Below are 25,608 nucleotides of genomic sequence, written 5' to 3' on the forward strand. Positions count from 1 at the left end.
ACCAATATAACCACACTGGCTAATACCGTTCCAGTTCTTCTGCATGTTGACCGCTTCTATCTTCTAGGTACTTTGCAATAACGCTTCTTGTTGTAGTACCAAATTTTTACTCGAAATATTTTGCTGGGAATGCTGTGGATGACCCAGATCAATACAATAATACACAAGTTGTTCAGACAATTTGCGAGTAGTGCCCACATGGTAATTCACAGGTTTTGGTTTACAACCCCGAAATTTGTGCGAACACTGACATTGCACAAGAAATCATGTAAAGTCAATTATTGCTGTTTTCGAACTAATAATAATAGTCCAGTGGTTACCACTTTTATATTACCTAGAGAAGATAATAGAGATCTGATTAGATTAACAAAGGCACAGGTTTTTACTTGTATTGTGTGGCACACGTCACGATGATTGACCTTTTTCTTGATGCCAAAAAGGATTTCAAATACCTACTTCCATAAAATTATTAGATTTAAGAGAAAAGCATTAAGCTTGTCTGAAGTGGATCGACTGTCATTTGATTAACTTATTAAGTAAGTATTATCAATCAATTAATGAAGCAATGATTCAATGTAATTGATGCCAGTGCCTAAATTAGATCATTGTTTCACAGATGAATCATATAATATTTCTATCGTCATTATTGCCAGATTAATGAACCAAAATGAGGAGTCAATAAATTACAATGGCGAGTCAAATTCAATACATTATGTTAAGCTTATAGATTGAATGTATCAGAAGAATTTAATTTATGAGCTAAATTTATTATGCAGTCTATGATATAACAATAATTATTACATGAGTCTTGCCATCATATGTACCAACAAGTTATGCCTGACACTACCTTCAATCTGGTATTATCTAAAATCTAATTGAAACTCACGTTTTATCGTATTTTGTTCAAAGAGTAATTTTATTACGTTCCTTTTTCAAATTATAAAACGCACTTGCGTCATCAATTTAGTCCATAAAATAGGTTATCTGGAGTGATGAATGTATGATAATCTTTTAATTTGTGTGATGAGGTAAAACTGACGTAAACGACATTTCTTTTACTTTGTTTCTGCAGTAAATATTTTTTTAACAAAATTCTGAAAAACACATAATTTTATCTAAATAAGTGAATAATGTGTAATCTGTGTGAGTTTTATTGATCACTGGATAAAAGAAAGTATTTATTATTTTATGTTCTTTTTTCATTGTATTTCGTCGCAATATGTGACGTAAACCTAACCTATTTCGGTATTTTTCTTAATCTTATCTAATAAACGTATGATTTTACGTAAATACCCCACAAAAATACACAAATGGTATTTCCATTTTCCTTGAATCATCATGTTTGTTACCATCAAGGGTTTTCTATGATTTCGTAAATCACATTAATCTAGTTATTTGTAGGGCTTGTCACTATTATATTTTAATTAATTTTTATACTGTTTCGCTTCTTAATTATTATTATACTATAAGCTTCCAAATAATATATTAATTATTATACTATATAAGCTTCCAATAAATTTTCTTCAACTAGTCTACTCATAGAAGCTTTCAACAAGTTTCCAATAATTTCTAGAACCGTCTAAGATTTCCAGTTGGCTCTAAAAAAGTCCAGAACCTTTAATGCGCTCTTTAAACTGCCCAAAAACCTTCCAAATGCTCCTGAAAAAGACAAAAAAAAATCAAAAGCTTCCAAAACAATGTCAAGAAGCTACCAAATGGTCCTGTAGCAGCATAGAAGCTTCCAAACGCTTTTGGAACAGTCTATAAGCTTCCAATAAATTCTCTTCAACTAGTCTACTCACAGAAGCTTTCAACAGGTTTCCAATAATTTCTAGAACCGTCTCAGATTTCCAGTTGGCTCTAAAGAAGTACAGAATCTTAAATATGCTCTTTAAACTGCCCAAAAACCTTCCAAATGCTCCTGAAAAAGTCAAAAAAAATTCGAAAGCTTCCAAAACAGTGTCAGAAAGCTACCAAATGGTCCTGAAGCAGCATAGAAGCTTCCAAAGTCAGTCAACAGTCTAATAGCTTCCATGTGCTTCTAGAGCAGCTTAAAAGCTTCTAACAACTTCTAGAAGGGTCTAAGTATCCAAATGCCTCGAAAGCAGTCCAGAACGTTTAATATGCTATTTAAACTGTCCAATCATCTTTCGAATGCTCCTGAAGAAAAAACTTTAAAAGATTTCAAAACAGTGTCTTGAAGGTTCCAAATGCTCCTGAAGCAGCATAAAAGCTTCCAAACGCTTCTAGTACAGTCTAAAAAACTCTGAAAAGGTTTCGGAAACTTTCAAAATAGTATAAAAATTCCAAAAGCTTCCAAACTAGAGTCTAGAAGTTTCCAAATGCTTCTGAAACAGCATAGGAGCTTCCGAAAGATTTTGGAACAGTTTAAAAGTTTCCAAATGCTCTTCAACTAGTATAAAATCTTTCAACAGACCTTAAAACAGTCTAAGGACGATTCTAGAGCAGTTTAAAAGCTTTCAATAATTTCTAGAACCGTTTAAGATTTCAGTTGATTCTAAAGCAGTCCAGAACCTACAACATGCTGATGAAAACTGTCCAAAAACCTTCCAAATGCTCCTAAAAAAGTCTAAAAAAAAATCAAAAGCTTTCAGACACTAAAGCAACTCCAAAAGATTCCAAAACAGTGCCTAGAAGCTTCCAAATGCTTCTGAAGCAGCATATAAGCTTCTAACAGCCTTTATATCTAGAGCAGTTTAAGAGCGTTTTACAATTTCTAAAACCGTCTAAGCTACCAAAACAGTGTCTAGAAGCTTCCAAAAGTTTTTAGAACATCCTAAAAGCTTGTTACTGCAAAATATTGTAATCTACCACAAAGTGAGTTAAATCTTAAGTACTCCTATAAATGAGCCTTATGATCAGGCTGTTCATACAAGCAGAACTTAAAGAATAATCAGTAATATTAATTTTAATTAATAGTCCATCCACTACTTTTTTTATGGTTTAAAAATATATTTGCACGTTGAATTTGGTCCGGATTAACTCATCTGTTTTTCGATGAGTGTAGTACTAGTACGAGTACCAAAAATTAGCTAAAATTTTCAAAATCAATATTTGTGTAAATAATCACAGGAGAAAGATTTGAGAGCAAGTTGTTGGTTATTTTTTGTTATTTATGTTATGTTTTGAATTAAATAACTTGATGAATATATTTTGTATCACATTTTTTTGAAAAAAAAAAACAACTTTGGTATGGACTGCTGTTTTCTGCCAAAAACAAAAAGAAACATCGCTGTAAAGCAAAATAAAGGTAAGCACCTACTCAATTCGATCTTTTGACCAAATTTGTTCATCAGATTTAACAATTTTTTTAACAAATCACCCTGTATACTACTCGATTTTTCAACTCTTGTCTCAATTGTGTGGAAAATTGGAAGCAGCACATTTATGAACTTGAAAAGTACGGATTCTTAATATCAAATCACATGACAATTTTCTTGACAGCTAAAAAACTTACTAATACTCATAGAAACTCATCGTATCAACGAAGTGGTCAAAGATTAAAAGGACTCAAATAATCAAAATCAAATCATCTAAATCCTCAATATAATTTAGAAAACCCCTCACTTTAAAACTCGGAATGATTCTCAGAAAAAAATCTAATGTATATTTCCTATGATCTCATATACGCATTGTACTGTATGTAATAGTGTGTAATATAGATTAAATAAACCTTATATTATCGATTTTATCTCCATTGATTAAGGAACAACTTGTTGACCTTTGTACAGGAAGTGATATGACTTACATGGCGCCAACTTTTTTCAGTAATGATCATGGTTGTTTTAATAATTCCTATTAACCAACGTGGGTAATACTTTTCTCATTAATTTGCAAGAAATAGCCAACTAATAACAATATTCTGACTTTGATTGTCACAAATAATGGTCACAATAATGAACAATGATATGATTTGATCAATTTGTTACTGTCCGTACTTTTTAAATTAAAAGCTGAGTACTAAATGTTTAGTTTATCAGAAAGTCAACAAGACTTTTGATAAATTCAATAAATTGTTTAACAGCTTAAAAATTACATTTACATTGTGAGTTGATTTGATATCTTACTAATTTTAAGTGGAGTTTTCTTTTCTTTTCAACCATGGAATTGAACCATCTGCTCTATAATTTCTATCCAATCTTTTAAATCAGTAAGCAATAATACTTAACATATGATACAGGTGGCGCAGAAAGGCTAGAAAATTAGCAAAACTAAATAATTTATTCAATTCTTTATCAGATTAAACAATTTTTGTATTGATTTTCAAAGTCACATGGCTCATTTTTCTGATGTAGCTTGAATTTCTATACTTAGGGCCACTTCTCCACTAATCCACTCCTGGACATAGGCCTCCCCTTTGACGATTATATAGAAAATTAATTTCATGAGATCGAAAATGATTTAGTCCGTACTTTTTTTTCACTACTTAAAACTAAGAGTTAGTAAGAGCGATACAATATCTCAAAAACTGTTTGCTGCTGTAATTTTTAGGAGTGAACTGGCAGAAGAAAGGTATTGACAACATTAATTCACTGAGATTGGCAGCCGATATTGTCATAGCAGCTGGCTTTGGTGATAATTAATTAATGTCACTGTGAGTATCAGCTTTGACAAAAGGATATTTTTCCATACATTATTAAGTCAAAGATTTCTTTTATTTTTCATACAAGTATAAGTACCCATTATCTTAAAATTATCTTAATCTACCTACCTTCTTATCAGAACATTTATTACAAAACAAATATATTTGCCGGTTTTCCTACTGGAACGCAGTTGTTTCAAAGCAGGCATTTCAGATTACTGAAAAACCATGTCGAACGAAAACAAAAATGTTGCGTCAAATTTAAAAACTTCTGTTCCTTCTGCGGAAAGTGTTATTAAACCTCAAGCACAAGATGATGATTCCGCTATCAGATTAGAGTCAAATACGACTAAAATTTGCCAAGAGGAAGTGAAAGTGCTACCAAAAGCATTCAAACCTAAAGGGCGCAGCTTCAGACCAAAACCCCAAGAAAGCACAAGTACAGGATTCATAATGGACGCTCCTGGAGTATTTGGTATTGGTTGTGACGGTTCCATGATGGATATGTTCAATAAGCCTGATTTTAAAGACTAAAGTGAAGTTGTTTAATTTATCTGTTAGGAGTAAGTTTTTTACAGTATTTTTGTACTTGGGAAGGAACATTTTTATCTATAATCCAACTCAATCTATTATGTGTATTTAGAATACATTTCGAATATTTATTTTTCTACATAATGTCAGTCACATCATAAATACATTCATGTGAATGTATTATCTGTGTAGTACATTTTGTTAAAATATAACTTAAAGTATAAATATCTCAGTTGTATAATTGTTTGAGTGTACTCACTGTTCTAAGAACATGTGAGGTGTGGATATTGTTGACTTTTACTAAAAGTCATGTTATAATAATAGTGTAATCTAGAGTATGTTGCTAACTTTGTCTTATGTTTATTATTTTGCTACAGATTCTGACACTTATTATAGAATTAAGAATACTAATTTAAAAATGTCGGTATTTATACTAAAACTATTAATAAACGGAGTTTTGTAATAATTATTTTTAAATATGCAACAATTTGGTTTTGTTCAGTCCTGAATTTTCACATTTGACTATTTCATAACTAAACATATCAGGATAATTTTTAAACACCAATTAGAATTTAAATAGTTAATTTAAGTTAACTTTTATCTAGCCTCTATGTGATGTCATCAGGTATTTCAACTGCTAATCATCAATTTACAGTGAATAAAGCTTATCTGACACCAGCAAATAAACTTTATCTGGCTTGAGCAGGAATTTAAGTAAGTTATTTACCTCACTTTTTTTGATATTCGTAACTAAATTGCTCGCGAAAAAGGTTTTGATTCTATTTTAACAAGAAAAGTTTTGATAAAGTCTCCGCAACCTTTTTAGCTTTTGTGCTACTCAAATTAAATCTATTTCCATAAAATAGTAACTTTTATGGAAAACCAATCTGCGGACTTGATTCTACAAAAAACGGTCTTTCAAACCCTTTTTTATTCATTAAATTTGGGTAAGCTCTTAGGGATTACAAGGTATTGATTTTGACCAACAATTTTGCCTGGATTACTTTGTGAGCAGTTTAGATTGACGAATTGGAGAGAAACATTGAGTTTTCAGTTTTGAATGTCACTATCAAAATGTCAGTCAAAACAATACATAAATGATAGTTCAAAAGTTATTTATAAATATTCAATGTCAAATTCGTTTTCTTCTTCTTCAAGTGCTTATTTGATCCGAATATTGGCGATCATCTTGGATATGACGACTTTGTTTAAGGCTGCATTAAAAAGTTAGGTGGTAGTTCTTGAGAACCATGTTCTTAAGATCTTAAGTTTTTAGGACATGATATTCCCCTTCCTCCTGGTGGCAGACTTTAAACTGAGAGCTTTCTTCTCTTGATGGTCTTCATTACTTCTAAGCTCTTCTTCATTCTCTCCATTAATACTCTGTTGGATTTCTCTGTCCACCTATGATATTCTCAGCATTTTTCAAAGGCTTCGAGTTTTCTTTGTGTTGCCTTGGTTAATGTCCATGATTACACATGACATGACAATCGATGTTCAGGTTGTGACTTTTAGTCATTTGGTTGAAGCCTTGCCTTCTCTATTCTATCTTCCACCAGTTTCTCTACTGATTACCGTGAATTTGGTTTTACTAATGTTAATTTCAAAGCCGTATTTAATGCTGACGTCTTTTACTGCTTGTAAAATGTACAATTTTTGGCCTCTAATTCAATTCTAAAGATAAGATATCTTTGATTTGAAAAAAACCATGAAAATTGTTTTGAATGCCAAATTTCTAACCTGTAAACTAGTGATGTTTTTACTGTTATTACACTGATCCAGATGAGAGCAGAAAATAATGAGTTTTATATAATTATTGTCTTTGTATTGATTGATTGATTGATGCTAAGTTTACGTATGCAGCCTTTGAGCAATTGCAGCACTGTTTGTAGCTTGTCATTGTGTTTAAACAACTGTTTTTTAATGACCATTCCCAAACTGTGAATAGTGCTGCTAGTTACTCATATGTAGCATGAAAGCTGCCAATTTTTGATTTCATCTTTCTAGAAACTCTTTTGGTAAAATTGTTATATGCAAGTCCACGTTAGGCATTTAAACTAACGTAAACAACTTGGAAATAGTCTTGTAATTCAACATTTGGAACTTTGAGTAAGTTGTAATGCTTAAACTAAAAAAGAAAATAGGTACAAACTGAATTGGCAGGATAGGTTAGGTTAGGTAAAGCTGCGAAGCTCCACAGTAAAATTGGAAGTGTTTATATTATAAAAGCTCTAATATTCATTTCAAAAGAAAAAATTTAAAATTTGAAAATTGGTTTAACTAGTTTATTTTTCTGCATTGCAATTCGCAAATTGTAATGCAGAACGGACATTGAAATTATTGAGAGAGCTTAAATAGTATTTTAAATTGTATAGCAGACGTGTTGCTTTTTATGGTTATCGTCTTTTATAACAAATGGGTAAAAAGCTGAACTACATATTATTTTTCAGAGACACGTAAAGGATGACACCTTTTAGAATGAATATAAGGCGATGATAGTATACTTAGCCTTATGATTTTTTTTTTAATTATCAAAAAACCTTTTTAAAAAAATACTAAAATCATTATTTTAAAGTTATGGTAATTTGTATGAGGGAATTTTAATTGCCTCTGCTGAGCTAAAGGAAAATTACATTACGTTATCCATCCATAAGCTGTAAATTCATATACTTTTTACCTAAAAAAATTTGTATTATTATGTTATTTATTTATATTATTGTTATATTGTTAATTCAATGTTCTAATCAAAATTGAAAAAATAAATAAATTTTTAGTTCGAAAATTACCAGATATTTTGAATAGTATTATAAGGTATTAGAGGAAAACTATAAAACTTAAATAAAACTACTTCCTCATAATTCCTGTTAAGTAACGTATAATACTGTCATTAAATCCACTAGACTTATAATACATTTCGAATATTTTTCTTCACAATTTCCGACAGTTTTTCCATGTTTTTCAGCTAAAAGTAGCTTGGTATCCAATCCCAAATTATCGATTATATCTTTACTTGTTTCATTCAGCTTTAAATCCAAAGAAGGCCTAAAAATCATTAGTAAACTTTGCTGCAACCTAATCTCGAAGAAATTTTGCTAAATTAGGATTGTAAAACACTTACGTAAATAAGAATTGCACAATTTTCTCCAAAACTGTATCTTCTCGATCAAACATTGGTATTTCAGCAATTTCACAAACTGATCTCAGTACACAGTATTCTCCATGCAACCCAAAGCTGTAATTAAATATTTAGCAAACTAATGTTGATTAACTAATTATTTAATTCCTACTTGTTTAAAAGTTTAGCCAGATACTCGTAGAATTTGATTTTAGGCAAATCAAAACTAAGTCCTTGAGATCTTACATCCACTGTGGTGGGATATAAATTGTCCAGATCGTAAGGAAGGTTATATTGAGCTTGAAAGCCCCATGTCAAGTTAATTGATCGTCTTGGCAGTACAAAAGGTATTGTTAATCCGTAGGTAAACTATAAAATAATTAATAAGCGGTCTTAAAAGAGTTAGTTTAAGAATAGGGTACTTACCTGCAGCACTGTGTTTCTAGGGAATAACAGGTAAATGTATCGTTTGTTAATTGTATGGGGCGATGGAGTACTACCAAGTTGAGCTACGAAGCTCAAAAACAGAAAAAATACTAATCTAAAACGCATTTTTTTGGGAAATTATTAGAGTAACTGTCTTTACTGAATCAAAATTTGAACTGCGTGGTTCATGTTTTAGGTTGTAAAGGTTTAGACCAGCGGACTTCGCCTACAAAGTAAAGTTATGTTAATGCACAAAGTGCAGAAATGTGTGATGTACAATCAACTCGACTAAACCACCATATTGACATAATCAATTCTTACTTCAGTGTTACAGTTACGACAATGTTTATATTCAGCGAGACTTCTTAGTTTTGTTTGTAGATGATGCTAGAACACGTGAAATCCATAATTCGATCAACTGTATTAACGCTTTGTTTCAAATTATTATTTATTATTAAATCTGGGTCGATGAATATACTACTAACGTTAACAGTAGCCAGGTAATACAGTTAAAACCACGTAAATGCTTTGACATGATAACGCTTGTTACAAAAAAATTACATAATAACATCAATCATTTTCGGATTATCGAGTTTTCAAATTAATTTAATATTTTAAAAACCGGTTTATTTTATGATAATCGTTTATAAAATTATTGTAAAGAAAATCAATAGGAAACAAGTATCTAAAAGCAATTCGTCATTTTAATAATACTTATTGTTCTTCATCTAGAATTATATAATAAAAATTGAATTTATCTACAGGGTGTTCAAAATCAAAAAAACTACCACATAAACATATAATTTTTGTAATGGAACCACATGACTTAAGTAACTTTAAAAAAATTGAGATTTGGTTAAGTACCCTACGACAATTTTTCTCTCTCAAAATTTATTTTCTTCTGATATTTTTTTTAATATGGCAGTTGAAATACTTGTTTTGAAAATGTATTACAGATTAAACGCCTAAAAGTACAGGAATTGGCCATTTAAAATAATTTATTTTTAATAGGAGCGTACTAGAAAATAGGGTTTCTCGTCTAAGATGAATCACCCTGTACTTATTAGTACTCATGAAACTTTTTAAAAAAGAAAAATATATCATTATGAGCACTTTACTTGACAACTGGCATATCAATCGATACTACACAACATTAATTATCTGGATACTTTCCATTAAAAATTCGAGACCCGTGCTGATATTTATTTTTTATTTTTTTTATTAAATATGCATACATAGAAAATGTTGAAGTTATTTTCAAGAAAATTACTACATTCTGACTAATTGTGTATAGATTCAACGTTGTTTTAGAACGGAAAATAGTCTAAAATATTGTTTTTCTATTACTGTTTAATAATAGGATTACTACACACTAGTTTTAAATAGATAATAACACCCATTACCTACCCGTGAGTAATGAGCCATTATGACTCTAATTGTATATAGTATTCTAATTGTTACACGTTTGCTTCTTCATTTGTAAAATTAAAAATTTTGGCCACATAGGAAGTCCATAGTGTTATTCCTAAACCTTAATTTTTCTACTTACTTTTCTTTTCTACTACAATATTACGTCATATTTTGACAGTTAACATTTGGTTGTCAGTTATAGCTCCGTCTTTTGTTCTGTTCTGAATCTGGAAACTGTCAATATCAAATCCATGGAGGTTGATGTTGTAGAAACCAGTTTGACTTTGGTTGAATCCGTTTTATATCTTCATCAGTACATTTTTGGCATTTATAACATTTGGTTGTGTGTTTCTGACTTAATTTTAGTCCGTTTTTAAATATGACCTGTCAAAATCCTCTCCATAAAGCTGTAAAACCACAAAACGGTCCTAAAATCCAGTTAAATCAATATGAACAGTACCATACGTATTTTACAGCTTTATGAGTGGAGTTTTGACAGTTATGACATTTGGTCGTCACTTACTGGTTACAGATCTGTTTTTTTGTTTTCTCCTAAACCTGAAAACTGTCAAAATCAATTCCATGGAGCTACAAAACCACGAAACACTTAAAAAGTAACAAAATCAGTTTGATTTTGGATGAATGCAGTTCATACATTCATCAGTGCATTTTTGACATTTATAACATTTGGTTGGGTGTTTCTGACTTAATTTTAGTCTATTTTTGAATATAACCTGTCAAAATCCTCTCCATTAAGCTGTAAAACCACAAAACAGTCTTAAAATCAATATAAACAGTACCAAACGTATTTTAGAGCTCTATCTAAACCTGAAAACTGTCAAAATCAATTCCATGGAGCTACGAAACACTTGAAAAGTAACAAAATCAGTATGATTTTTTATTTTCTTTCCTTGTTACCATTACCATAGTCGTAGAAAAAGTATAGTATTCTACACGCATGCAATGCCTATTACTCACTCCATAATTTACGCAAAGTTTGTGAGTAATGGCTATCATATTACATGCTCGTTGAATAATATACTATTACTATGAATGAATATACTTTATTTTTCACTGTTTTAAAATGTAACATCAATCCATATTTGGACAGTTCAGTAACAGTTGAATGCCATGGTAAGTTTATACACTGCTGATTTATAAGCTTTTAACCAACAACATTGACTTAACACTTATTTAAAAACAGTTTTTATTAAAAGAACATACGTTTTACTTATACAAGGCTTTCTCAAAAGTAGTAGGCAATACAAAAGAAGCTTCATGGACTCGTGAGTTATAATATTTTAGCTTCATATCATCTACTTCCTCTTCTGCGAATGTCCTAGTTGGTTTAGTCACGTCGTTTGAACTATCCAGAGAAGCCACCAAGTAACCAATCTGTCCATTGGGGTAGGTTGGGACACTAGAAGTGGAATATTTGACCACTGGGAAATACTTTTTGCAGTTCTGGATGGTTTGCCTGATGTGGCCACTGTCGGTCCAGAAACTTCCAGCTTGAGAACAGATTATACCTATTGGAAAGTCATAGAAGTAAATCAAATAACCCTATAATGTAGTTAAAAAAAGGTGTTACTATTCTGACCTTTTTCAGCTTTTAAAGCATTTTTCAGGAGTTTAAAGTAACTTTCGGTGAACAAGTTAACAGCAGGTCCTACTGGATCAGATGAGTCAGTAATAATAACGTCAAACTCGTTTTGGTGGTTTTTCATGTACTCAAACCCGTCTTGCACCAAAAGTTCCAGTTTCGGGGAGTTGAACCCGTTGGCCATACTGGGGAGATGTTTTTTGCTCTGATCAATCACCAAACCATCGATTTCCACCTATTCCAACATTTCCAGCATAAGAAAATGTCATTCCATGTCATTGTAACTGTTTACCTGTACAATTTTTTGAACTAAAGGATGTTTGGCCACTTCTCGAGCTACTCCCCCATCTCCTCCACCTACTATAAGCACTTTAGCAGGGTTGGGATGGGCGCACAATGGTACGAAGGTAATCATTTCTTGGTAAGAAAATTCGTCAAACTCAGTGCATTGGATTATTCCATCTAGTACCAATGCATTTCCGTGATTTGCTCTAGATAAAACAGGTAAACAAATTGCAATTGACAGTTTTGACAGTTACAGGCATTTAAAATACCAATAAGTAAACTTTTTTGACCACCCTATATAGTGTCTAATCTCTCTAATCTAATATTAAAGACAGATCAGACTAAATTTGAATAGTTTTTGTTTTAATATCTAATACTTCAGTTATTTTGGCAGTTATAGGGAGATTCAATATATCTACTAAAAGCTCTTGAAACTTGCATTTGATCACGCTGTATAGTGTCTATAGTAAAGATCTGAGATAAGCGGGTTACTTAATGTTAAAGACGGATCAGAGTAAATTTGACAATTTTTGTTTCAATTTCCAATAACACAATTATTTTGACAGTTACAGGATGGTTCAATATACCAATTAAAAGCTCTTGAAATCTTCTTTTAACCACTCTATATAAAAAAAACTAGTACAGTAAAAATTTCAATTAATTGAGCTATTTAATGATAAAAACAAATTGAACAAATTGACAGTCGTTAACTCGATTATTATGGCAGTTACAAGGTTTATTAGAAAAACTTTGAAACTACGTTGGGTAAATATTAATTGAATGTCATTACAGGCAGAAATGATATTAAATGTAATTTGATTTTATCTCAAATTAATTAAATTTTTATTTCTCTAGAGATGCAATGCTAATGAACTGTTCATTGAGCTATTAAGTAAAAAATGTTGTTTAATCTCTTAAATAGTATCACAATGTGTTCATAGAGCTGTAAAGTTGCTTATTAAAGTGAAAACCACGTTTTTAAACTATTTCACTGACCATTGAGGAATCAAATGTAAATTGAAATAAGTTGTTACAACCTCAAAATTCTGGTAAAAGTGGTAACTAAAAAAAATATAATTTGAATAAGGTTGTTCCGCCTTTTATGTTTGGTTTTATATGGAAAAAAGGAACCAAGGAAAAGAAAATATATAAATAAGCAGAAAATATTTTTTTTATGAAAAAATAAAGATGCATTACAAAGAAATTAGGGGAAAAAAGTTATTATTACTTACAAAAATAACCTACACTTTTTGGAGTTATGTCTGGAAATGTCTGACAACAAAAGATAACTATCTACATTGAACATATAAGATCGATATTTCAAAAAAAGCTGTGGGTTATAACAGAAAAATAGAAAACATATTTGTTACTAATCCTGCCTAATCTGGTTTTCCCCTTTTGGAATAATAACCTTGTAGGTATATTAAACATCCAAAAAATTTAATAAAATTCATTTTTACTACATTGCATACTTACGTCTCAAAGAGAAGAACGTCTTGGAAATCAGATTTTCCATGGAACAACACTTCTTTGACTTGGAGGGAAAAAGACTGACCTGGCCACAGTTCAGAGCTTTCACTAAACCATCCTTTCTTAATTTGATCCATTGTCCTATTATTAAAAAAAAATTAATAACAACTTATTAACAAAAATAATCAAACAAAAACTGCTACTTACTTAGAGTTAACAAAACGTGCTTAAATAACATGTATACATTTGGTTTTGTGGTTATGTGTAATGATTAAAAATTGTTTGCCAGCATGAACAAAATAAGCTAATTAAGATAACTTACCAAATAAATCAAAATCTTCTTCACTGCTTAAAATACCAAGATAAACTGGTATTTCCTTTATTAAGGTACCTTAATAAAAATGAAACTGGTCGTTTTTATTTTTAGTTGCCGTATTTAAATGACCCCAACCGATGATAGAAGTCCAAATTATCAGCTATCGACAAACAAAACGACTGCAACAAACTTTTAGTTATTGATAACAAATTAATGATCGATTAATGGGAAAACTATTATCAGCAGACCCTGTATTTTGGATGGATATAGTGTCGCTTAGTATTATAATTCTTTTGATTGATTTATTACTAATTTTACTTATGCATTTTTTATGTCTTCTTCTTCTTCTTCTTCAGCCACTTCCTGTCCACTCCTGGACGTAGGCCTCTTTCATGTTTTTCCATGCCGTCCTGTCCTGTGCCATCTGGAACCACCTATTTCCCGCTTGCTTTTTGATGTCATCAAGCCATCTTGTCTGTGGTCTTCCTGTGCTGCGCTTTGTTTCCCTTGGTCGCCAGTGTGTTAATCTATTTGACCATTTAGTTTGGTCTTGTCGGGCCACATGTCCCACCCATTGCCATTTCAGTTCTGCAATACGTTCTATTATATCTACGACCTTGGTTCTTTCTCGGATTTCTTCGTTTCTCTTTCTGTCCCTGAGACTAATACCCAGCATCGCCCGCTCCATCGCTCTTTGCATTATTCTGAGCCGATTTGCGGTTTTTTTGGTCATTGCCATCGTCTCGAGGCCATAGGTCGCCACCGGCATTATACAGGTGTCGAAAACTTTTCTTTTAAGGTTAATAGGGATGGTACCATTTCTAAGTATATGCTTCATTTTTCCGAACGCTGCCCAAGTTAGTCTTATTCTTCGTCTTATCTCCGCCGACTGGTTTTCTTTGCCTATTTTTATTGTGTGTCCCAAATATATATACTCTTCCACGTTTTCCAATTCTATCCCATCTATAAGTATGTGTTCTTCGTTGTTACTTATTATTTTGGTTTTTGAGATGTTCATTTTTAAGCCAACCTTTTTTGAAGCATCATTCAGTTGTTTTACCATGTCACTCAATTCATGTCTGTTATTACTTATCAGGACGATGTCGTCGGCAAATCGGAGATGATTTAGGTAGGACCCGTCGATGTTAATGCCTTTTGTTTCCCACTGTAATGATTTGAAGATGTTCTCTAGCGCCAGGGTAAATAATTTCGGAGATATGGTGTCACCCTGTCGTACTCCCCTATTCACTTTGACTTTATCTGTTTTTAAATCTTCATTTATTTTGACATGAAAAGTGGCATTTTCGTATATATTTTTCAATAAATTTGTATGTCTGGAATCTATTCTAGCGTCGTCCATTGCTTGTATAAAGGCCCACGTTTCAATAGAATCGAACGCTTTGTGAAAATCTATAAATGCCAAGTGAAGGGGTACGTTGTATTCGGTTGTTTTTTCTATGAGTGTTCTAATAGATTGTAGGTGGTCTATGGTGCTGAACCCCTTGCGAAACCCCGCTTGCTCCACTGGCTGATATGCGTCCAATTTATTGGTTAGCCTGTTGGTGATAATCTTGGTGAGGAGTTTATACAGATGAGAGAGAAGACTAATTGGTCGATAATTTTCTATATTAGTATTATCTCCTTTTTTAAATAGCAGAATTACTTCTGCGTTTTGCCAGGCGTCCGGAATATTGCCATCTTGCAGACATTTATTTAAAAGAATTTGCAAAGACTTCTCGACGACGGCTCCCCCCATTTTTAACATTTCACATCTGATTTTGTCTTCTCCTGGGCTTTTTCTATTTTTCATTTGCGTAAGGGCAACCTGTATTTCTTGCCTTGATATTTCTGGAACGTTCTCCGATCCTACGTTGCATATAATTGTGTTCGTAGCTCTTGGGTCTGGTCTAATAGACGTATAGAGACAGCTGTAAAACTCTTTAATGTGTTCCGCGATACTTCTGTTGTCCGAAACCATGTTTCCCTGGGGATTTTTCATTTTGGTAATCTTGTGTTTGCCTGAGGATAGTTTTGACCTTAATACCCGCATATTTGCATTGTCCTCTATCGCGTTTTCGATCATCCTGGTGTTATACGTTCGAATGTCTTTTCTTATTTCTTTATGGATTCTTTTATTTAGTTCCTGATAATCTGGTGTGTCTCTGGGAGTTCTTTTTCTTTGTTCCATAAGTTGCAAGGTGTCTGGTTGTATTTTAGAGTTCTTTTCGGTTTTTGACTTCGCGCAAATCTTTTTCGTCGCAATGCAGATGTCAGTAGTGATTTTACGGTTAAGTTCATTTATGTCCATTTTATCCAAAGTTTCGGTTGGTTCTAGTTTCTTTCCCAATTCTTCCTGATATTCTGTCGCTCTTTGTTTAAGTTCTTCGACGGTAGGAAACCTTTCTGCTCGAATGAGTTTGTTTCTTTCGATTTTGAGATTGAAGCTAAGAGATGCTCTTACCAGCCTATGATCGCTGTTCGTGTCAAACCGGTTTAGTACTGAGACGTTTGTGCATATTTTTCTGTTGTTCGAGAGTATAAAATCGATTTCATTTCTGATTTTGCCATCAGGGCTTTTCCACGTCCACTTCCTCTGTTGGGGTTTCTTGAAGAAGGTGTTCAGACAGTATAAGTTTTCCTTACTTAAGTAGTTTATGAGCATATCTCCTCTTTGGTTTCTTACACCCAGACCAAAATTTCCGATGTTGTTTGAGTCGGTTGCGCTCTTCTGGCCGATTTTAGCATTGAAATCACCACTTATTATTTTATAGTGAGTATTGTGTGAGTCCATGGCTTTGGATATATCTTCGAGAAATGTTTCCATCTGTTCGTCATCTGCCTGGCTTGTCGGTGCGTATCCGTGGATGAATTGGATACTGTATCTTTTGTTTAGTTTAAGTATCATGTAAATAACCCTGTCGGAGATCGAGTTTACTTCAGTTATCAAATGTTTTAGTTTCTTGTTAATAAGAAATGCCACTCCGCCTTGGCCTGTGCGTTCGACGGAATTGTTTTGGTGTAGTATGTGGCCCGATTTCAGAATAGTGGTTTTTTCTCCTGGCAGCCGTGTTTCGCAAAGACCGAGGACGTCCCATTTTATGTGTTCAAGTTCTTTTTCCAGTTTGACAAGGTGTTCTGGATTGCTCATTGTTCTGATATTATATGTAGCTATATACATCTTTGTGGCGTTTATTTTGTGTTGTTCGTTCCGATTTATCGAATTTTTGCCTCCCCCAGAATCCGACGTGAGGCAGACTGATCTGACATCAGTGTGAGATTTTGCGTGTTTGACGCTACTCACCTGGGGTAACTTGTTTAAATTCGACATTTCAGCATGGGGCATGTGAAAGGTTTTTGGCATTTAAAACGCCTCGCTTGCCGAGCGTGTTGGCGAGTGTAGTTCAGCCGCCCACTCTGAGTCCGACGCTGTTTGTAGCCGCTCAATTTGAGTCAGACGCTACGGTGCCCGTTTTGGTCCGCCCCGAGTATTTGATTTCCTCGGTACCACCCATATCTGGGAGGCGTTCCCCTATCCGCCACCTGGGGAGGCGCCCGATGGGGGACTAGCAACCCCACACGGGATTTTTTATGTACTTATTATAATTACCTTATTATATTAATTAATTATCTAGTTCAGTAACTATTTTGACAAGTGCAAACCTTTCGTTGTAAGCACGAATACGTTTGTTTGTTTGTAATTAGTAACCAAATGGCTACTTTTCAAGTCATAAACATTTATATATACTTGATACAAATTATAAATTTTTTAACAAAAACAGACTAAAAGCAGTTAACAGTTGCATAATATCTGCTTAATTGGGGTTTTACGAAAATTTAATTTTTGCTTTTATTTTACTTATTAATTTTTTCATTTTCTCAAAGCTGGTGTATTACGAGTGATGTACAATTTTAGGTGACGCAATAGATATAACAATACACATATGCAAAGAAATATTTTTAAAATGTTTCAGGTTACCTAAGGTTAGCTTAGTGCTCAGGAAAAGTAGAAAATGACTTTAGAACGAAAAAATCGAATAATAATTACGCATCATAATAATGAGAATGTATGTAATGAAAGCTATTACTCACGAAGATTGCGACACAACCCGAAGGCGATTCTTGTAAATCATCGCGTGAGTAATAATAACCCTTACATGCGAGTAGAATACTATATTTTTTCTACGATTCTCTGTGATAAGTATTCACAAAGAAAGAAAATGGCTGCATACGTTTTTTACGATACATAGAGCAAGCAGAGCGGATGTGATGTCACAATGACGTAATTTGACAATTGGTCAAATTATGGTTTTACCAAATTACGTATTCGTGACGTCACATTCGCTCTGCTCACGAATTTTTTGAAAAAATTCTGGTTTTCGTTAAAATAAAATAACCAAACAGAAAATGACAGAAAACTTAATCAACTGACATGAAACACAATTTGACCCATAATTTGGGTATTTGGGCAGTTACGGACCAGAAACTTTCACTGGGACTAGTAAATTGAATCTCAAAACCAGGGTCGTAATGGAATTTTTTAGAAAAGATCCAAGTATTTGTTAAAGTTGCTTAACTTTTTTAAAAAAATTTAGTTGTGAAGACCATAAGAACTAGAAAAAAAATTTGTTCCTTCAGAGATCCGGATTGAATCCACATCAAACGTAAGTAATTGCCTTTTGATAGGAACCAATTCAAATATGTATTGATAATGGCAAACACATTGACATTGCGATTAGATGAGCTAACATGCAAAACCTTTGTAATGTCCCTATCAACATCTTCCTTCTTAATTGGATGCTTGGAACACTCAATATTTTTTTAAATTATATACGTTGTACGTACTGCTTTTTCACTAGAAATACAGTATAATAGACAATTAAAAAAAGTATAATCAAGAATTGTTTCCAACTTCCGCTAATCTACATATAACTAGTTACATAAAGTATCACTTTATGTAACTAGTTATGAAAAGTTCATTTCATCACTCCCTGTTTTTATGCATTTCCGTAGAAACATATGGGCGACATCCATCATAACATGTCGTTGTCACTGTTTATACAAGGTGCTATGAAAGTGAATATTTGTGTTAAATCACTTTAAAAGATGGTTTTTACCGCTTTTTGGTCAAAATTAGAAAAAATTATGTATGCAACACGTTTCGAAAATGTCTTATTGTGTAACTCATTCAAATTGTAGGACCTCGCTGCGCTCGCCCTACAAACATTCATTCGTTACACAAAATCGATCTTTTTGTAACTGGTTACATAAATAGCTATTTGCTAACCACTAATATTTTATTGAAACTACAATCTACCAATCATTTAATAATCTAATTCTTCAAGTGGCGGACAACTGTAATGCCGAATATTGCGAGGCATTACCATTCCATGCTGTTGTTTTGCGCAGTTCTTCATGTAAGCCACCACGGCTTTGATTAAATCTTCAGGAACCATGCCTCCAATTCCCCGTATAGCATCCACGTAAATATCATCGTAAGGTTTCTAAAACAGTTACTTTTATACTGTTGATCTTTGAGAAAAAACACCGTACTTCAGGTTCTGATTTCGTAGGTTGCACCAGATCTTCACTGCTTGCATCGCCACTCTTCACTTCTTCACCAGTAAGCGATTTTACTAGTTTTAGGTCTTCTCCAGATAAGGCAGCTGGTGCTTCAGTGAAGTGTTTGATTCCTACAAAAGAACTAGATTACTTTTTGGTTGATTCTTGAAAGTTTTTTTTTTTTTTGGTTAGTGTAAGATTTTTTTATTACCTTCTTCTTGAGAACCAGTTAAAGGCATCTCTTCAATTAGACGGCATTTGAATTTTTCCACCTCGTCATCAGTTTCCCCAACTAATTCTTGTTGAAGGGCCTTGATGTGTAACAGTATTAGTTTCGTACTTATTGACAGTGTAAACATACCCGGAGTCTTTCCAGGTCCTCTTGCAAATGCTTGTCATCTTCAAAGATGTGTTGTACGTCTCTGACTGGTTGATCCGTGATAGTTTCCACCGATTCGTTCTCTTGAACATCCTGTTGTGCATTTCCTTCTAGAATATTTGTAATTTCAGATATAACACTACTAATAAGTACCATCCAACCTGTTTCTGCAGGTGCTTCTTTGGTTTCATCTTTTGCTTCACTGTGCTGAGTAACAGATTCAGTTTGTTTTACATCTTCCAATACACTACCAGGTTCTTCTTCACCTTTTTCTTTAACGCTTTCAGAGTCATGTTGTTCCATGTCTTAGTTTCAAAAATTATGATCAGTTATTCATTGTAGTAGATTTAGTAACATTACCTCCTTTTGTATCGTCCGTCTCATCTTGCTTCTGCTCACTAGAATTAAATATGGTTGTAAATACGATTAAATTTTGTTTAAGCCTCTTTTTAAGACGTTTTTGATTACCTTAAAAGTGTATCAAGTCATCAATTAAATATTCAATTTTATCTCTCCGTTGTAGAATGTAGTATCTACGTATTTACAATTGGGTTATCACAATAATAAGTTGGATTAAATTGTAAATAAAAATAAATAATATCATCTTAAACGTAATTACGTATCTCTAAAAATAAAACATTGCACAAAATATTAATTGTAGCATAACTGCATGTCCTAGTGTCCAATTTTAAACAAATAGTGAAGATGGTGTTTATGGGTATTTATGATACTTATTTTCAAATTAGTTTGAGAAAGTAAATTATAAACTTTGTGTCTAATTGAGGTATTTATGAGATTGGACTGAACGGAAGCTTTTGAATTTGATTTAAGATGATTTGTATAAACAGTATAACAGAAATATCCAACTAACCAAATTTTACAAAATATATTGGAATAGTTTCCTTCAAGAATGAATTTGGTAAAAAAATGTTCAATGTTCCATTTTCAAACATTGATTAACAAACATGATTCCTTTTATATTGTATTATCGTGGTTCATTATGCACTTGTCCTAAATAAGAAAGATGACTAACCAATTTGGTGGTGTTCTACCCCTCAAATGACACTGGAACCAACATATCAACAGAAAAGTATAAAAAAGCAAAAACTAAAACAAATAGCTAAATCTTGGATTCACATAACACATGTAACACAATTGCAAGAACACATTTATGATAAAACTTTCAATCTAAAAAACCAACAAAGATGGTAAAAACTGTGTAGTTTAGGGTTGAATTAATCATATCTGTGTAGTGTCACTAACCTATCTTCAGCTGGTTTCTGTTCTTCAACTTCTTTAGAAACCTCGTCTTTAGAAGCAGTGGATTTTTCACCTTCTGTAATCACAGCTTTCTTATTTTCTTCAGGAAACTCGCTTTCTTCTTCGAAAGTTTCCTGGGCCTCTTGTTTTAAAAGGTATTCTAAAAAATATCTTTTTGTATAAGAATTTAAAGTATGCCCAATTCGGTTTACTTAATCAAAAGAACTCTTAATCTAAGGCCAAAAACATGTTGTGTAGTTTATTTTCTAGAACTAACAGGCAGTTAAATTTATTTTGAAATAATTGTGCAACCCCTAAGACTGTAAGATTTTTGAAAGTACTAAAACTTACCGTCAGCTTTTTTTGAATCATTGGCAGCTTGAAATTTGTACCATAATTTAGTTAAATATTAGTCAAATACAGGGTGGTTTGATGTCGGTAATAGGCAAGACGATAGTGTAAAACAGTTTAAAAATCTTGATACTTCACCATGTTATTGAATAGGAAATTTAATTCCAAAAATGTGTTTAAAACAGTCATTTTCTCATTCCAAGTGGGTTTTACCAACGATTTTGCAAAAATGAGAGGTTGTTTTGTTGGTTTGAAAATGAATATTACTAACACATTAAAATTATAATTCAAGATCCTTTCTGTAGCATAGAAACAGTTTTTGTTAAAGAAAGTAGACTTGATATAGAGAAAAAGCCACAGTAGTTGGTCGTTACGTCATTAATGTCCGTCACCATATTAAAATTGACTTACTCATGTCCTGCTTGCGCATGTGCTTTTTTCCTTATTGATGCCTAAGCAATTAATTATAATAACTTTTGTGCTCCCTTTCATGTTTTTATTCACAACCTTGCAACAAAGCATAGTGACAGTTACTGCAAATGTTCTGTACAACAGTGGCAGTTGTTTTACTGGACCTTACGAGTGAAAATCAAGCTTAACAAATAAGTAAAATAAACTTTAAAACCGTTGTTGTTCACTAGAATTTACTATAAAATACTCACCAATTGAATAGTGGTCATCTTCAGGCAAACTTGGACAGGACACCACTTTTTCTACCTCGTCGGACTTCATCTCAAATAAAGACTCTGACGAGGTCTTAGTTGCGATACTAGCAACAAAACAATGCAAAACCTCTTGCAAAAACCACTAGCAAGAAACTACCTTTCTTCGGGCTCTACGACTGTTTCTTCCAGTTCCTCCTGCTTCTCTTCCTCCTTCTCCACTTTCTCTCGCCACAAAGAAAGCAACGAGTCCCTAAAAAAGTAGTTCCGCATACTTTGTCCATTTGAAGCATCGATCTTCGCTAGGAACTGATATAAATCCAAGAAAGTTTCTAACGGTATCATTGCAGAACCTCCTGTAATGTTTGGTTGAGAGTTAAGTAGGGCTGTGTGGTGTGTTTTTTGGATGGAACTACCTTCAGGTTCTTCAGTTAGGATTTCGCAGATTAAAATCATGGTGTGGGTTAAGTCCTGGAAGGGCAAAATGTATTATTTGAATTAGTTTGTACTGGAAAAGTTACGTCAGTTAATGTGCCAGCGCAGATTGCAACGAATCTGAACCATGGTATAGCTTGAGGGTCTTCAAACCCTCCAACGCATAATAGTTGGATTAAAGTGTGATGTTGTAAGCAAGCTCCAATCCAACGATCCCACAAAATCTGCAATCGATTTATTTACTGTAGCTTAATACAAAAAAAAATGTACCAACCTTGAAAGGTACTGTTAAGTTGTTTTGAAGTTGGTAGAGTAAGGTCTTCAACCATCCAGGAGTTATCCCGTTAAAATCTTTAGGAATAGGGTATTCAAGTCTTGGTTTGACTGGGGGCGGTACGTTTAGGGAGAGACAGCGGAAATAAGCTGTAGACCATCTGGTTTGTTTTACAAAACACTATAATTGGGATTAACAGACACGACATCACTGCTTACTTGAGTAAATCGGTAGGTTGAGTTCTTATAGCAGCTTTAGCGTATTGTCTCAAAAGATATGGGAATGAAGGAGGAATGCAAATCTGCTCGGAACAGTACATTTCGTCAGGTAGAGACGGCATATTTCTCACTAAAAGATTCAGTTTACACTAAATTATCCTAGTTTTAAATTAAATGTATACTTACGTTGTATTTTGGTGTAAATGTCCTACGTCACTCAGAGTTCAAGAACGCAATATTATAAGGTGAAAACTTGGTGTTTGTATTTTTAGGGTAGGTTACTATGGAGATTAGCTTGCAAGGGCAAAATACGAGAGAAATTATATTAGCTTTGTTCGTGGAAACCATCCTCGACTTATACTACTAACTAATAGGAGATTCAAAATACTGATGCAGATGATTTGAAACTGATACACCTCTGAGAACGTACTTCTACCCAGTTTGATCGTTATATTGAAATTTGCACAGGCCTAAGGCTAGAAGAAAGACATAATAACTAACAAAAACAAAATGTAGATGTGTGCCAAAATCTTATATGATGATATATGAGATACAACAAGTTTGGGAACTAGCCAAAACACAACTTTGCAAACAAAGGTAATAATGACAAATTTATGGTCAGGATCTGTTAAGTAGAAAATACTAGGAAAACTCAAGTTGTTTTAGGAATTCGTGCATAGACACTGTTTTTGTAATAAATCATTAAGTGGCAAAAATTCCCTCTCGTAAGATGATTTAAGTGATATTACTATCTGGATTAAAAGCTTTATTATCTATACATATTCCGTTGTGGTGTATCAAGTGCATTGCAAATTACCAAATATTATTATTTTATTAATAGTGTTTAACCTTTGGTAATTTAAGTCTAATAATAAAACTCTAGATTGGGTGAAATAAAAAGTTACATTACAGGTACATAAAGGATATCTAAATGTTAAACATTTTTAATATTTTTGAATCATACATTTTTTTCTAAGAATGAAATGAAAGGTTTGGCATTTAACAACCGTTTGTTTCCTTCTAATAAGTAAACAGGAATTATAGTTTATCGTTGACTAGTCTCACAGTCGGTTTAAATCAAAAGGCCTGTTCACAGAGAGAATCTCCAACTGAGAATCAGAGAAATAGATCCATCCATTGGCCGCAAGTCAGAAAACGTCATCAGTCACGTGAGAATTCAACCAATGAAACTTGACATTTACTTTTTCTGAGTTGAAAACCAGTCAGGAATTGCCTCTCCGAACAGACCTAAAATAGGTATACTTGCAATATCATATACGAATTATTTATTAGTTACAAAGATTACACTTGACAACTATGCAATTTTGAGTTTGTCGAAGAATCCTGATCAACAATCACCGCTGATCAGATAAAAGAAATAATGAACATACAAAAACTAGAATGAGTTTACTAAAAATTAATACATTGCTGCCTAACTTCTTTAAAAGTAAGAACATCTCATCTTTCTTATCTGCTAAACTAGTGTACTTGTATCCTGATCCACCAAATATCATTGAAACAGTACGGCAATGAACTAGTTCTACTCAATCTGCAAATAAAAAACGCTATGGTAATTTATAAGACTAGAAGCAAAGAATTGATAGTAACGAACCTGAAAATGTACTTGATTCAATTGCAAGTTTCTGAGCCAATCATCAACGTTTAAAAGTCAATTTTCAAGCTGAAAATGTGAAAATCCAAGCCAATACACTTGAAATATTACTTAAAGTTTCATTTTTAAAACTAGAAGCAAAGAATTGATAGTCACAAACTTGAAAATTGGCTTGATAGTTCAATTGCAAGTCTTTGAGCCAATCATCATCGTTTAAAAGTAAATTTTGAAGCTTTCAGGTCAATTTTCAAGCTGAAAATGTGAAAATTTAAGCCAAGACACTTGAAATATTCCTTAAAGTTTAATTTTTAAGACTAGAAGCAAAGAATTGATAGTCATAAACCTGACACTTGATAGTTCAATTGCAAGTCTCTGAGCTAATCATCAACGTTTAAAAGTCAATTTTCAAGCTGAAAATGTGAAAATCCAAGCCAATACACTTGAAATATTACTTGAAGTTTCATTTTGAAAACTAGAAGCAAAGAATTGATAGTCACAAACTTGAAAATTGGCTTGATAGTTCAATTGCAAGTCTTTGAGACAATCATCATCGTTTAAAAGTAAATTTTGAAGCTTTCAGGTCAATTTTCAAGTTGAAAATGTGAAAATTTAAGCCAAGACACTTGAAATATTCCTTAAAGTTTAATTTTTAAGACTAGAAGCAAAGAATTGATAGTCATAAACCTGAGACTTGATAGTTCAATTGCAAGTCTCTGAGCCAATCATTAACATTTAAAAGTCAATTTTAAAGCTTTCAGGTCAATTCTTAACCTGAAAATGTAAAAATTTAAGCCAAGACCCTTGAAATATTACTTAATGTTTATTTTTTAAGACTAGAAGCAAAGAAATGATAGCCACAAACCTGAAAATTGACTTGATATTTGAATTGTAAATCTCTAAGCCAATTATCAACGTTTAAGGGTCAATTTCAAACTAGAAATGTAAGAATCTAAGCCAACACCCTTGAAATATGACTTAAAGTCTAATTTTTAAGACTAAAAACAAATAAATCATAGTTACAAACCTAAAAACTGACTTGATAGTCAATTGCAATTATCTGAGTCAATATTCAACGTTTAAAAGTCAATTTGCGAGTTTT

At 32.7% G+C, this 25,608-nt stretch overlaps 3 protein-coding genes across 4 annotated transcripts; all 3 read right to left on the bottom strand.

Moving 5' to 3' along the window:
- Nucleotides 1-7,992: 7,992 nt before the first annotated feature.
- LOC145725971 (uncharacterized) lies at nt 7,993-10,506 on the bottom strand. Its single transcript, XM_081974896.1, has 5 exons — nt 10,225-10,506; nt 8,676-8,901; nt 8,422-8,618; nt 8,253-8,366; nt 7,993-8,176 (listed from the first exon to the last, which is right to left on the bottom strand). Exons 2-5 carry the CDS (start codon nt 8,799-8,801, stop codon nt 7,999-8,001), a joined length of 615 nt encoding a protein of 204 aa, XP_081831022.1. The 5' UTR covers nt 8,802-8,901; nt 10,225-10,506; the 3' UTR covers nt 7,993-7,998.
- A 629-nt stretch (nt 10,507-11,135) lies between these two features.
- Nucleotides 11,136-13,912, bottom strand: SpdS (Spermidine Synthase). The gene is made up of 5 exons (XM_081974895.1): nt 13,766-13,912; nt 13,450-13,584; nt 11,981-12,179; nt 11,686-11,923; nt 11,136-11,614 (listed from the first exon to the last, which is right to left on the bottom strand). Exons 2-5 carry the CDS (start codon nt 13,578-13,580, stop codon nt 11,313-11,315), a joined length of 870 nt encoding a protein of 289 aa, XP_081831021.1. The 5' UTR covers nt 13,581-13,584; nt 13,766-13,912; the 3' UTR covers nt 11,136-11,312.
- Nucleotides 13,913-19,034: 5,122 nt separating this feature from the next.
- LOC145725969 (uncharacterized) lies at nt 19,035-23,237 on the bottom strand. Of its 2 annotated transcripts, XM_081974893.1 has the most exons (15): nt 23,084-23,237; nt 22,898-23,027; nt 22,680-22,839; nt 22,492-22,629; nt 22,387-22,441; nt 22,131-22,326; nt 21,971-22,077; nt 21,309-21,335; nt 20,961-21,117; nt 20,058-20,095; nt 19,859-20,002; nt 19,680-19,807; nt 19,530-19,629; nt 19,310-19,449; nt 19,035-19,260 (listed from the first exon to the last, which is right to left on the bottom strand). In XM_081974893.1, exons 2-15 carry the CDS (start codon nt 23,017-23,019, stop codon nt 19,081-19,083), a joined length of 1,692 nt encoding a protein of 563 aa, XP_081831019.1. In that variant the 5' UTR covers nt 23,020-23,027; nt 23,084-23,237; the 3' UTR covers nt 19,035-19,080. The 2 variants fall into 2 exon arrangements, with proteins under 2 accessions (XP_081831019.1, XP_081831020.1); XM_081974894.1 differs by lacking the exon at nt 21,309-21,335.
- Between the last annotated feature and the right edge of the window lie 2,371 nt (nt 23,238-25,608).

This window comes from Ips typographus, linkage group LG3 (genome assembly GCF_016097725.1).
Source record: "Ips typographus isolate SLU linkage group LG3, UJ_Ityp_2.0, whole genome shotgun sequence".
In the NCBI taxonomy this organism is placed as follows: domain Eukaryota; kingdom Metazoa; phylum Arthropoda; class Insecta; order Coleoptera; family Curculionidae; genus Ips; species Ips typographus.